Source organism: Balearica regulorum, chromosome 25 (assembly GCF_011004875.1).
Source record: "Balearica regulorum gibbericeps isolate bBalReg1 chromosome 25, bBalReg1.pri, whole genome shotgun sequence".
In the NCBI taxonomy this organism is placed as follows: Eukaryota; Metazoa; Chordata; class Aves; order Gruiformes; family Gruidae; genus Balearica; species Balearica regulorum.
Window position 1 is genome coordinate 6,452,080 of NC_046208.1, and position 13,915 is coordinate 6,465,994.

General features: G+C 51.0%; 1 protein-coding gene across 1 annotated transcript; it reads left to right on the forward strand.

The window, feature by feature from the left end:
- The first annotated feature begins 241 nt into the window (after positions 1–241).
- PSMA5 (proteasome 20S subunit alpha 5) lies at positions 242–11,485 on the forward strand. The gene is made up of 9 exons (XM_075775648.1): positions 242–402; positions 1,438–1,504; positions 3,712–3,838; positions 4,834–4,901; positions 5,692–5,799; positions 5,892–5,950; positions 6,852–6,954; positions 8,133–8,219; positions 11,192–11,485. The coding sequence occupies exons 1-9, from the start codon at positions 374–376 to the stop codon at positions 11,267–11,269; spliced, it is 726 nt and encodes a 241-aa protein (XP_075631763.1). The 5' UTR covers positions 242–373; the 3' UTR covers positions 11,270–11,485.
- Positions 11,486–13,915: the final 2,430 nt, after the last annotated feature.

Genomic DNA, 13,915 nt, shown 5'->3' on the forward strand with positions numbered 1-13,915 from the left:
GTACCCCCGCCCCGGTACCCCCGGCGTGCCCGCCCGCCCCGCCCCTCTGGCGCTCTGACCCCGCCCCCTTGCCATGGCCCCGCCCCTCTCCAGCGCTCCCTCCAATCCCCGCTGGTAGCCGCTCCTCCCACTCGCCTCTTCACCGAGCCCGCCCTCCCCGTTTTTCCATTGGCTAGACCGTAAGGAATGTGACCCAATGGGAAGGCGGCGCGGGGGGAAGTGGGGCGAAGGGGCGGGGCGGTGCCTGCGCCCTGCGGACACGCTGACAGGAAGCGGCGGCGAAGAACCCGGCGAGGGAAGAGCGGCGCTTCCGCCTCCTTCGCCGCCCGTTCCCCCCTGCCCCGCGCTCCCCCCCGCGTCCTCCGCTGCCGCCATGTTCCTCACACGCTCCGAATACGACCGGTGAGTGCTTATCCGCCCCCGCCGCCCCTCGCCCGCGCCCTCTCCGCCGCCCGCGGCCTGTGGCTGAGTCATGGGCCTGCGGCCGGTCACCACCTTCCCCATCCCGGTAGGCCCTGGGCGGTGATTCGTGCCTGCAGCCGCCTTGGGGCCGCTCTGAGGAGCTGGCGGGGACGCCGCAGTCCTGCTGGGCTCTGTCCAAGGGCCTCTGCTCGTCCCCCTGCCTGCCCCACCCGGGCCCGTGGGGGTTCCCGCCTCGCCGGGCACTAGTAAGCTGATACCCCTCTACCCCCCTGTTATTATTGCATTTGAGTTTTTTTGAGAGCCCGATTCTGTTAAATACAGGGGAAGGGAGGCTCGTCCCATATGAACGGGGGTCTCCCAGTGCTGAAAGGCCCTCGGTATGGGGCGGGGGGGAGCCTCTCTCTGTAGTTTATCTTGCTAAATGCCTCCAGATAGCAGGAGACTTTTAAGAAATCCCTCGGAGGGTTCTGCCTGTGGATGGAGTCCCTGGCACAGCGCTTCTCTTGGCCACCAGCACAACGGGGCTGGCATGGCAGGGTCACCTCCTGCTTTCTGCGGCACTGTAGAAGCCAGGCAGGGCTGGTGTGTGGGGCGGGCAGGAATGGCGTGTGATGGGGTATCCAGGGAAAGGAACGGGCCTGTGCTGGTAGAACAAAATCCTGCTGTCTCCTGGTGCTGAGAGAAGGCAGAATTTTTGGAGTCCGAAGGCTACTTGCTTCCAGCATCCACAGTGTGAACTGTGCCATGAAAACAAACCTCCTTCCCACCTGTAACTAGACGTGCTGGCGTTCCTTTTGGTCTTTCTTTGTTAGGATCCTGAATCCAGGTGCTGCGAGTGTCTGCCAGGAAGGTGACAGGCTCCAGCAAAGCCGTGACGTGTTCTTGCTGCCCTCCTGTGTTACCTGTTCCCAGCTGGCATCACCCTTCCTGACATTGCTCTTGAATAAGGAACTGCTTTTCTTGTCAGCCTTCAGTTTTCTGCCCTTTACACCATCTCTGATGTTGTTCTTGCAGGGGTGTGAACACTTTTTCTCCGGAGGGAAGGTTGTTCCAAGTGGAGTATGCCATCGAGGCCATAAAGGTATCGTCAGCTTCATCTGGTTGCTAAACCGTGACATTAAGGGCTCTTTTAAACCCAAAGCCTGGGTTTGGCTTGGAAAAAAACCAGGCAGGTTCTGTCCATTTGGGCTCTGGTCGGCAGTACACAGCACTGAGCAGGAGCTGCTGCCTTTCTCCATAGGTGCCGCTCCTGCCTGCGACTGCTCCAGCAGCTTTTCAGCAGCCTTTCATCTACGGTTTGTAATAGAGAGGCACGTGCCAGCATTCGGTTCCTTCCATCCAGCCAAACCTCCTGCAGTTCTACCCTTTTATGGCTGGTGAAGAATCAAAAGCCATCAAATTTCCCCTAAATGCAGGGGAATATTCCCCTCCCTGTCTCCTACCAACCAATTTGCCCCCAAACCAAACACAATCCGGAGATGGGGATTACCACATCAAACCTATTAACGCTAATGTTGAAGCGAGAGCTCCAACCTGTGCACTGTGACTCTGCCTGCAGAAGTTCACACATTGTGTCTGTAAGCGCTTGTCTAAGAGCAGAGGAGCTCTCTGCTTTCTCTTCGCCTCCCTGACCTAATGCAGTGTTCCGTTCTGGTCCGTGGGCTTTATAAAAAGATGGATTCCCTTAAATAAACCCCCAAAGTGGCAACTTTTCTCTCGCTAGGTCAGCTTTCCTTCTCTTAGCTCACTGCTGTTGCAGCTTGGAGTGGGTGACTGTGAATTTTAAAACCTGAAGTTAAAGGTTGTTATGATCAAACTGACCTACCTCCGTGGAGCCAAATGGCCTTTCTGGGGCATTAAATGGTCTTGACTAATAAATGTTCTTGTTTCTGAGAATGTGGGTGATGACTGGGAATAAGCTTAAACCTGGGGAGAACTGGTCAAGTGATGAAACGAAGAAACTCAGCAGGCCTGTGTTTGGGGAAAAGAAGGGTGCTGGCTTTATCTTCCTTGTACTGCTTTAGCTCGTTGAAGACTGCTTAAATGGAAAAGCAAAAAGGAATAATTAACCTTTATTAAGGCATTGGGAAGGAAAAACTCTTAAAATGATGGCGGTCATCATGCCAATTTTATAATTACAAATATGTTTACTAGAGCAGCAATCATACAGAAGCCTTCTGGCTTCTCCCTTTTTTCCAGATCAGCCCACAAACTTACCGACGAAATTGCTGCAGCTCGGGCGGTTCTTGTGACGTTTTACGTGTTGTGCCTGTGCGTTAGGGGTGTAGGAGGAGTTTTTATTTGTGTGCTGTAGCTTCGTTAACAAAAGTGCATCTGAAATGACATCAAGTGTCCCTTTTTCCCTTGGGGTTTGTGCGTGGCTCTAGCAGGCTGCATGCTTAAAGGTCTGGAGCGTTGAGCAATGTCTAAAAACACGAGTCCCTGCAACAGGGAGATTTCCTTCTGCCAGGCCTGTGGTTATATGTGTAGCTACCTGGGGAAACTTGCTGCTAAAATTATACCTCATATTCAGAGTCAGCATCTCCACACTGCAACTGGTACAGTTATTCCAGTAAATTCCTCAGCGTGGAAAACACTTACGAGTGCTGGGAGCAAGGTAGGGGCTGCTGCGAGCCCTTGAGATCTGACCCCCCCATCCCTTGGCTATGCTCGTGGCCGTGGTGACAATGTGGTGTCCAGGGTAAATTTGCTGCAGTTACGGCTGTGGGTGATTAATTGCCGCCTGGAAAATGGTATGTGTGCAAAATGCTCTCATTCCGGTTGTAAATTTTGTGGATAGGAGGACACTCAGGAGAAAAAGAGTTAATGGAAAGAAAAATGCCCAAACCAAAGGTACAGATACAGTCAGAATTAAGGCCGTTATGTGAAATCCTCCTCTCTCGCTTTAAAATTTAATTTCTGTCTTGCAAAGGAAGATTCGCAAAATTCATAAGGCTTTAAGCTGTAAAAATTGATGTTGCTTGGGGAAGAGATTAATGATTTGCGGCAGCCCTGCTGGGTTCTGATGAACTAATGGGCTGGGAAGTGGCGTGGGTTTGACCTTTCCAGTTTCTTCATTCAAGTCGTAACATTTAAAATTTGGTGTGTGCAAAGCCGTAGTCTTGCATGCAGTGGGTTTCTGTGTTGATGATGTGAATTGTCTCCAAATCAAAACACCTAGAAGATAATACAAGTCAAAATTAGCATTGCGGCGTTTATATTTATGCGAGCCGTCATGCCTAGACCCCATGTTGAGTGCGGTGGTGGTGACCGTGTGGTGGTTTTCAGCTTGGTTCCACCGCCATCGGGATCCAGACCTCGGAGGGTGTATGCCTGGCTGTGGAGAAGAGGATCACCTCCCCGCTCATGGAACCCAGCAGCATTGAGAAGATTGTAGAAATCGATTCCCACATAGGTAAGAAGAAAGAAATGAGCTTTCGGTGTCCCTCTGGTAGAGCCCTGGGAGCATTGCTCAAGTTTTGGAGATAGCTTTATCTATCTGTCTGGGAGTTTCAGAAGCTGTGTTTCAGCACTAGCCTTCCCTGCAGGCAGCTCTACCGAGCGGAGCGGGGACACTCATCCCTCCCAGTGAACACCAGATCCTGGTCACTGGTTTTCCAGGCTCCAGGCCAGCAGGACATAGTTACAGGAGCAGGAAGAGGCAGCTGAAGCACCACCACCTCCATGACCTCCCTCATGAAAGCTCATCCCAAATTTAGATCTGGGAGGGCAGGGAATTACTGCAAGAGGCTTGACTCAAGGCCAGTTTCTCTCGGAGCACTAATGTTAGCCTGTACCCCTGCTCGCAGCGGCTTCCCGCACCCTGAGGGGGCCTGCGATGGGCTCATTACCAAATATGTCGCCTTGAAAAGCAGGGGACCTCCAAAATACCCATGTTGCTGATGGCAGGAGCTCTTGAAGAATCTAATTTCCTCCTCCCGTGTGCTTGCGATACAGCCCCTCTCTTCCTGGAGAGCAGGATCTGTGCTGGAGGCTCCTGCTGCATCCCCCCCAGCTATGGGTTATCCAGCCCTCTCCATGGAGGGCATGAGTGAGTTCCCCTTCCAAGCGGGTTGCCTTTCTGTTGGTTAGCTTCTCTTGAAAAGCCTCAAACATTGTTTCCTTTAACCGGTTCGGATTTGGGGTGGGTGGGAAGCGTGACTGGGAGAACTGGGTTATGTCCCTGCCCTTCAGCTGTGTGGCGATCCTTGCTCTTGAGCAAATCTGTTTCCACCCCACCCTCCTTCCCTTCCAGCAGGCCACGGTGCGGCTCTGCTGTGTGCTCCCACACAGGGACCCGCTCAGCCCTGCGGCTTTTTGTATTTCACCGTGGGCTTTGGGAAGTCTGGGGGGAAGAGTGCATCGCAAATAATCAGTGAAACAACTTGCATTTTCCCTCTCTGATTCCAGGGTGTGCCATGAGTGGCCTAATAGCTGATGCAAAGACTTTAATTGATAAAGCAAGAGTGGAGACTCAGGTAAGATTGACATTTCTCTTCTTAAAACAACAGCGCGAGGCTTGGGGGCATCTTGGAAGTCTCTGGCATGGGAAGATCGTTAGAGCAAAGGAGCCGGAGTGGAGTGGGAGGCTTGTGGGGAGCGTAGCTTCCCTCACAAGGCTTTTGCAGAACAAACAGGTGGAGTCTCACATGTATTTTTTTTTTTCCTGATTTGGTATTGCATGTTTGTTGGGAATCTTATGGCAGGTTCTCCGGTGGTCTCTTAGCACTGATTGATGTGCTCCAGGGAATGTGTGGGGCTGTGTGTCTAACTTTGTTTGGACAAAAGCCTGGTTATATTGGTTATATTTTTGACCCCTTAAATTTACCCAGTGCCTTAGGTATTCAGAGGTCCCAGGTGCAAATCTCTGTGCTGTACTAAAGACTTTTCCTGCACGTCAGCACTCCTCCTGCCTCTGCAGAACCAGATAATCCCATCGCCTCAGAAAGACACACTGGGATAAACAGCTCCAGCCTTGCGTTTTCCCAGTTGGCATCCCAAGGCCTAGATAGATATCCCAAGCCTTTCTGGGGGATCCCTGCACAAGCTTCCCTGCTTGTTCTGCACTTCCTGCTCTCTTTCTGGTGCTTCCCTCTTGCGGTTGAGCGGGCTGCGCCCCAGGTGCCGGCAGCCTGCCTGAAGGAGCTGGAGGGAAGTTGTCTTGGTGGTTATGCGGGGCATCGCTCCAGCCTGCTGTGTGAACGATCCAGGATTGTTGTATTTTGGGAACGACGTGATAATTTGAATATTAATTTATTTTTTTTGCAGAATCACTGGTTCACCTACAACGAAACCATGACAGTGGAGAGCGTGACACAGGCCGTGTCCAACCTGGCGCTGCAGTTTGGGGAAGAGGACGCAGACCCAGGGGCGATGGTGCGGAACTGGGGGCTCTGGGGAGGTGCTGCTGGCTTCCCTCCGACTTTGCCCTCGGCCTTGCCTAACCTGTTGGCTCCTTTCTGTTGCAGTCTCGTCCGTTTGGTGTTGCGCTGCTTTTTGGAGGAGTTGATGAGAAGGGACCCCAGCTGTAAGTTCAGCTTTCTTAATCCAAGCCAGCTCTGGGAAGAGACAGAACCTCTGCTGAAACTTCCCAGGACATTTTAATGTCTTGATTCTGGGATTTTACTTATCCCATTGTGTACCTGATGTGTTTGTTAATGCTTTTAAACCCTTCCTTTCAAAGCATGGGTTTCAGCAGCCTGAGCACTGGCTGCTCGTTTGGGGTTGAAGAGAACGCTGTGTCTTCACTGAATCCTTGCTTTTTCTTTTTTTTAATGTGGTTTCCTGGGCAGAAGGTAGGCGTTAAAGCTCTCCTCCTCCCCAGTTTATTCTTACCTTTCCCTAAAGGACTAGCAGAGCCACTGGTAACATAATATGTGCTGTAACATTCCTTGGGGAGGTAGTGGAGTGCTTGTAACCTGAACTCCTCTGCTTCAAACACCCAGCCTCTGCGGGAGGTGGGAATGGCTCAGCAGAGCCAGCCCAATAAGGTTTCTCTCCCAGGAGCAGGAGTGAAAATTTGTTGGTTTTATTAAAAAAAAAAAAAAGAAAAATTATTCTGCTCTGAGTATGGAGGGCAGTCTCAGGAGCATATAGCTCTCCTTCTAGATTAGCAGCCCAGCGTGGATCTGCAGGTGATGCTCTGGCACTCCTCAAACCTTGATCTCCAGCTCTGTGTGCCAGGAGGGGAGACCTGCTGCTGCGCTAATTGTGGCAGTCCCCTGAGGAGGCCAGACACAGCGAGGGGCTGCTGCGAGCTCTGCCCCGTGTCGGCAGACAAGCTGTTGCTGCTGAGGAGCCTGTGTCCTTCCCCAGCTCCGAGCTGTGCAGGGAGCTCTGGGGAGCGCTGTGGGTCTGGTGGGAAAGCCCTTGGGGTGGTGTGGGATGGGGTGCGGTGGCCGTTCATTCCCTCCTCCGTGTTCCTGCAGGTTTCACATGGACCCATCGGGGACGTTTGTTCAGTGTGACGCCAGAGCAATCGGCTCCGCTTCAGAAGGCGCACAGAGCTCTCTGCAAGAGGTTTACCATAAGGTAAAAGGCTGGCTTGGGGTTGATATCACACGAGTTACAGAGGTACCTCATGACCTACGAGGATTCACTGGTTTCCTTCCTGATGAGTGATTCGAAAGGCTCTTCTTGCTCTGTAGAGGATGTGCGTGAGCTTGTCAGGGTGGGACTTGGTCCTTGGTAGTTGATGCCATGATTAGATGTCAGTGCTGAGCTGCTGGATGAGGATCTCTACGACAAGGAGTGCTTCTACCAGCAGCTTCCCCCTAGGCTGCAGCTGGAACACAAGACTGGTGTCTGAGATGCCGGTCTCTGCCTCTAGTGGGTGATAATTAAGGCCATGTCAGGAAGTACTCTATAAATAAAAGAACTGCTAAACAAACACCGCTGGTCAGCATCAGGGCTCAGTATGGATGTGGCCTGAAGCCTAAGGAGCTAAATCAAGCAGCTTTGTTTCACCAGATCTGTGAAACCAGTGAAGTTAACAGCTTTTATGCTGCAAGTACTGGTCCTATTTGATGTTAAATAGAAACTTTCTTCGCTCTGTGAGGAAGGAACTGTCCATTTTATGTGGTAAAAAACCAAACACTGTAAATAAAAGCACAACTGATGGTGTTGATTGCTGTGAAGACTTCCAGCCTAAGACTCGATAACCTAATTTGTTCACTAGCAGAATTATCCAAGTTCTGGGCTCTGTGGCTTGTTAACTGTCTTCCAAGTGCAAAGTTACTGCAAACACTGCTATCGTCACTCTTTGAATGCTGCACAGCACCCTGGCTGTAGTTCTCCCTCCCACAGGGATTTATGTGATTAAAGCACAAAGGCTTCTGCCAAGAGCTCCCACGGCCAGGGGGAACTGCTTGACAGATGATGACTGGTGAAGGGAAACGGACCCTCGTGTGTCGGTCCTGATGCTAAGGTTTATGTGCCCAGATTAACAATTCTTAAGCTTTATAAAGAAGTTAAACAGAAGCAGAAAGTCGCTGTCCTTGCAATTGTCACTGTCCTGTCTGAACAGTGCGCTTTGATCTCTTGTTGATGCTGTAGATAACTTGATAAGCTTTTAAATTTGCTGCCAGTGACAGCTTAAAGGATTTGAGGAGAGCAGGAGGGAGAGCAGTACGCTTTCGCAGTCAAAGGGGTAACGTACAAGCACTTGCTTGAGCGTCAACAATGCAATTAATGAGTGATTTGTTTTACAGTCAATGACGCTGAAAGAAGCAATCAAATCTTCCCTTGTCATCCTGAAACAAGTTATGGAGGAGAAACTGAACGCAACCAACATTGAGGTAACTGTGACACCGGTAGCAGTGTGTGATCGTGGCTTGTGGAGCAGAAATCTGTGCTGCCTGTAGTCTTTGCTTCCTCGGTGCAAATCCTGCCGGCTGCACAGCAAGTGTCTTGGTAGCATCTTGGATTTTAAATGTCCAGGTGAGAAAGCCACTCGCTTTCTGGAGAGAAGGGTTCCCTCTGCTTCCAGAGCAAGGAATGGGTTGGTGGAGCAGGTCAGGACTTCCCAAGCCAACAACTGGCTAGCTGCACATGTTCTCGTGACTTCAAACCGCCCGTTGTGGCACATTGGAAAGGTTGCAGGTTTCTTTTGACTTGTAGGGGTGTGCAGCCAGGCTCATTTGTCTGGGTAATCCACGAGTGACGGCAGAAACGATTCTTGTGGAGCTCCCTGGTCACGGGCTGCAGCCCCTGCTGACCTTACACAGGCCAAATCAGCCAGTGGGAACCTGTCGTGCCAGCCGGATCGCTTTTTCTTCCCCTGGGTTTAGCCATTCTTTTTTTCCCTGGTACTTGTAATATTAGAAGGAATGAAAATTATACAGCTTCTGGACTTGCTATATTCAGTCTTGGGTTGGTGCCAACAATCTGTTGGATGGGAGAACCAAAGAGGTGAAGTCTCCAGGACCGAATGTGCTCCTCTAACCTCCAGCTTCTGCCCGAAAGCAGCCGGGCTCACAAAGCTCAGCTTGACCCGAGCACGCAGTGCTCTCTGAGATCCCCACAAATTTAGTGGTACCTGTCCTCTTAAAACCCTGCTGGTGAGACGTGGAATGCTCCTTTTTAGGTAGCAAAGGTAAAAACCCTTCCAGTTTGTTAGTGATAATGGATAGATGAGGAGCAAGGCTGGCGTATAGAGTTTGCTTCTATTTCTGGCAGGTTATGAGACACTAGACCTTTTCAAATCATGTCATTACGAGCAGCTCTCCTGCCGTTCTCCCATTCCTTTCCTCTGAGTGCTGGGAACCCATTTCCCGAACAGCCTAAAAGTGTGCACCCCATTTTATTATTAAACACTGTGGCTGGGGACCCTTCTGGACATGATTAACCGCCTTCCTTTGGGGGAGAAAGGGCCAACAGCGGGCTGAAAACTTGGATGCTCTGTCCAGAAATGATGCTGGCAGGCTGAAATATTTCTTCCCCAGATGAACTGCTAACCTGCACTGATCAGTTCACTCTTGATCAGCTTCAGGTCTCTTCTGCAAGATCTGCAGTACAGTGTGAAGAAATTGAGGCAGAGCGTGTACAGTCATGTCCCCGTTTAACAGGGCTTAACTGTGCTTGGCAAAGCTCTGAACGTGTTGAGGAATCATATCAGGGTTAAGTATGAGAAGAATGTGCTGAGGATTAAAAGGTCTCTATTGACTCAAGTCACCCTTCTGGCTGAAAATCTTCTACCTGAAGTAGCTGCTTTGCTTTCTAGCCTTTTACAAGTATGTGGTGATCCATTTTATTTACTCTAGCCGCTTCCCCCTCTTGTATGGGATTTTCCATCTAGCAGCAAAGAGAAGGGACAAAGTGTGGGCCTAGAAGAGTTAAATCTGTTGGTGGCAAAAGTCAGGAGCCTTAAACGGTGTTATGCTTTTAAATTAATTGCTTCCCTGTGAAGCCTGTAAGGGAATAGTTGAGTAAAGCTTTTGTTTGTAGGGAGAAGGTGAGGCACAGGTTTGAGCAGACAGGGAAAAGCAGAGTAGTTGGTGTCTCTGAATACCTGTTTTGGGTTTCAGGGTGTATATATGTGGGGTGTCAAGCCCATCAGGGTCTGGTGTCAGGCCAGTGCCTGTACAGGTGATTTGAGGGGCCGAAAGTGGCATGTGCGTGTCTGTGACTTGTCTGAGAATGCCACATAAAACCTGGGCTGTCAGAGGCTCTCAGGCTGAGCCCTTGGGACATTTCTCCTTGAAAAAGGCTTACAGCTACCCTCCCGCTACCCCAAAATCGTGTCCCACCATCTCGTGCAGCTTTACAGGTGACCTTGCAAGTGGAGAAGCCCAGGAAGAGCTCTGGGACTTACCAGGACCCTCTGCTCAGCTTACTGCAGCCAAACATTTTGATCCCTTAAGAGTAAAGATACATGTCAGGGGACGGGTGCCTGCGAGCGAGATCTGGAGCATCCCAACTAACTCCTGCAACCTTCTGGCTTGCCTGCCCATGGCAGCTCTCTGTATCTTGGGCTCTCGTGCCATGAGCTAGGTGCGAATGAAAGTCCCGCTTACATTCCTCTTCCAGTCTTGTCGTTCTTCGAGTGGCTCTTGTTCTGGTGCTTGCCCCATGAAATGTCTCAGCTGTCTGCCCGGGACGCTGCCTCTCTCTGCTCCTGGCAAAGGGGCAGGGCGGAGTGTGTTGTCCCCCAGCTTCGTCCCTTGGGTTTTGCCTTGGAAGAGATCTCTTTGGGCTGCTTGTACAGGGCACCAGGCAGCTGCAAGGTGCACCGTGGCTTGCTTATTGTCGGTGTTTGGCAATCAAAACGCAGGTTTGCCCCTGCCTCAGTTTCCTGGAGCTAATCCTCAGTCCCGTTTTTGAGTGTTTTGCTATCTTGGTTCTTTCATGGCATGTAATGGGCCAGGATTTATGCCCTTGGATAGTTACTGGAGGAGGAGAGGCACTTCTGAGGGCCACGCTGAACTGCAGCAAGAACTGCCCCTCTCCGAGGGGTGTTTGAAGAAGGACTCGTATTAACAGGGTCTTTTTTCCCCAGCAAGCAGAAGCAGAACCTGCCTGTTCCCTATAGACATTCCCTGCTGCTGCTACTATGAGGAGACTGAGTCAATTAAAAGCTATTTCTGCGGCGGGCAGCTATTTTAGGGAATCAAAGAGCATGTTACGGGGTGGAATGATCTTGCTGGGCTGGCAGATCAGGCAGCCAAGAAGGAACAGCTGCTCTGTCTGCTTCGGCAGCTCTCTGTTCCCTGCCCCGTGCTGTCACTTCACGTATGTGGGCACGTTTAACCCCTTGCTCCTTCTCTTTCAGCTTGCCACTGTGGAGCCTGGGATGAAATTCCACATGTACACAAAAGAGGAGCTTGAAGAGGTCATCAAGGATATTTGAAGAGGAGAAAGACTCCCTCAAAGGCTCATTCCCCCTGCCCGATCAAAGTGAACTGACTCTCGGTTCCTTCTAGTACCTGTGATTTTTATTTTCCAGCAGCATCTGTAATTGCTCTTCTTTGGAAGGCTCTTGAGGTGGTTTTTTTTTTTTACAGTTTCTGTACATAACTGGTCTCTACAATAAGAGGAAATGAGAATAAACCATTTTGTTACTCTACCCTGGGTTTCTCATCATGGGGGGGACAGTTTAGAGCTAAAGATCGGAGGCAACATCTGCTGAAATGGGCGCGGGGCGAAGCGGTGCCTGCCAGGCCTGTGGTGCTGCCGTACGGCGCGGCGGTCCTCGCTGGCTGTGGCAGTGGCAAGTCTCCCTCTCGTGGAGAGTGTGGTGATATTGCATCAGGAGATCTACGCATCATTTCACTGAGGCTTGACGAACATTCCATTTTTACATTTTTGGTGCATTTCCCCCTGTCCTTCTCCAGCATTTTTTTTCCGTAACGGCTTACTTGGAGCTCAGACTCCTTCGCAGGGAAGAAATCTATAACCAGGCCTTGGGGGTTTGCGTTTCCTTCTAGTGAGAGCCTGGAAAATATCCGTAATGTCTGTGATAGAGCAGAACCTGAGTGGGAATAGGTCTGGGGTTAATGGGACAGTCTCTTACCTGTACCTGCACAATTTAACCACTGAATTTTGCAGGAAATTGGAAAGCCAGCCCTGCCCTGGCCCCGGCAGCTGGCTCTATGCCACGTTGTCAATGTTGGCAGGCAGCAGAGGCTGCTCTGCTCTCTCCTATTTTCAGAAATTACAATTTCACCCTGAACAAACCAGCGTCGTCTGTTGTGGAAGAGATGGATGTGGCCTGTGCTGCTTCCCGGGGAGGGGTGGGGGTCACCCTGGTAAGCGGGGACATTTCCAGCATTAAATTTTATAGAAATGATTAAATTTCCTCTCAGTTCGACCGTAGGAATCATTTGCCATTCTCCAGCGGGTGTTTCACCCCTTGGCAAAGCCAGTCACAGCAAACTGATGCCAGCCTCTACCTTTTAGCTGAAGGGAAAATGCCAATCCTATTGATTTTTTTACTCTCTTGCTGTTGCCAGACACGCAGGAAGGGAAACCAGGTCTTCACCAGTGGAGTCCAAATGGATCATCAGGTGATGCCTGAGGTCATGGCATGGGTTGAATACAACACCTATACCTGCAGGTGGAAGAGCAAACATAAATAATGAGTTGGTGGACTTTACCCTTCCGGGAGACCTTGTTCGTAGCCTACATGCGGGTAAGCCTGAGTTTTGCTCTGCCTGGGCAGCTTGGGAGCTCTGTGCCACTCCTCATCCCTATCGTGGTTTGAGGTAGCAATGAGGGTGGCTCTGGCCTGGGAACTCACCTGTCCTGACTATCCAGGTGGCCAGGACCATATCCAGGGCACCGCCCTGAGCGTCACCCTCGTAAAACCACTCGTCATTTAAACTCAGGCTCGGCTGTGATGTGCGTGGAAGATAGAAACTCCTTTGATGCTTAATATGATCATCTAGTTCCACTCCCCTGCCATGGGCAGGGACACCCTCCACTAGCCCAGGTTGCCCAAAGCCCCATCCAACCTGGCCTTGAACACTGCCAGGGATCCAGGGGCAGCCACAGCTTCTCGGGGCAACCTGTGCCACGGCCTCACCACCCTCACAGGGAAGAATTTCTGCCTCAGATCTCGTCTCCATCTCCCCTCCTTCAGCTTCAGGCCATTCCCCTTGTCCTGTCACTCCCTGCCCTTGTCACCAGCCCCTCTCCAGCTTTCCTGGAGCCTCTTTAGGGACTGGAAGGGGCTCTAAGGTTTCCCCGCAGCCTTCTCTTCTCCAGGCTGAACAACCCCAACTCTCTCAGCCTGTCTCCATAGCAGAGGTGCTCCAGCCCTCGGATCATCTCTGTGGCCTCCTCTGGACTCACTCCAACAGCTCCGTGTCCTTCTTGTCCTGGGGAGCGCAATTAAAAGCTTTATATCATCTCAAAGCTTGGTCATGTTCTCGTCTCCTTTGGGAAAGAGACGGACGGGCATCTCAGCTGTTGTAAACCACCCTGCCCCATGACAAACCCTGCTGTTCTGGGGGGCAGTGTTATTTCTAGCTTTGTTTGTGTCCTAGGAAGCACAAAAAGCTAATTCTTCCCAATGTGGCACTTAGCAGAAAATGGTCCTTTATACCCTGCCCTCATCACATGGTTTGCTGGTGGCAGCATCCCATGAGAGCAGCTACTCTGGGAGTGAAAATGGAGGCTTTGTGCTCCTTATCTGATCTGTCTTGGGAAGTGAAACCCCTGTGCTCTTTCCAGACAGACAACAGCCTGAATGTGAGGGGGGGTGAGGGTGATGGAGCCCTGTGTGCTCACCCCCCACCGGCAGGTTTGATATCTGCCCCCTTTGCTCGCTTTCTGCGGTTAGTTGAGTGATGCTACCCAGGTAGCACATCGCAGAGGAGGCTTTCCTTGTCTTTCAAACTTGTAGATAGTGGTTTGGGGTTTTTGGTTTTGGGTTTTTTTGTTTGTGTGTTTGTTTTGGGGTGGGTTTTTTGTTCGTTTTTTGTTTTGTTTTTTTTCTTCTCAGAGGAGGGGGGGAGTAAAGGCGGAAGGATGACACAGCAGTAAACTGAAAATT

What these genes read in the sequence shown, in the direction of transcription:
- PSMA5 (XM_075775648.1), top strand. Translation starts at nt 374, where the DNA reads ATGTTCCTCACACGCTCCGAATACGACCG. An exon ending in AGAAATCGATTCCCACATAG is followed by an intron (nt 3,839 to 4,833) that starts GTAAGAAGAAAG and finishes CTCTGATTCCAG; the next exon opens with GGTGTGCCATGAGTGGCCTA. An exon ending in TGCAAGAGGTTTACCATAAG is followed by an intron (nt 6,955 to 8,132) that starts GTAAAAGGCTGG and finishes TTTGTTTTACAG; the next exon opens with TCAATGACGCTGAAAGAAGC.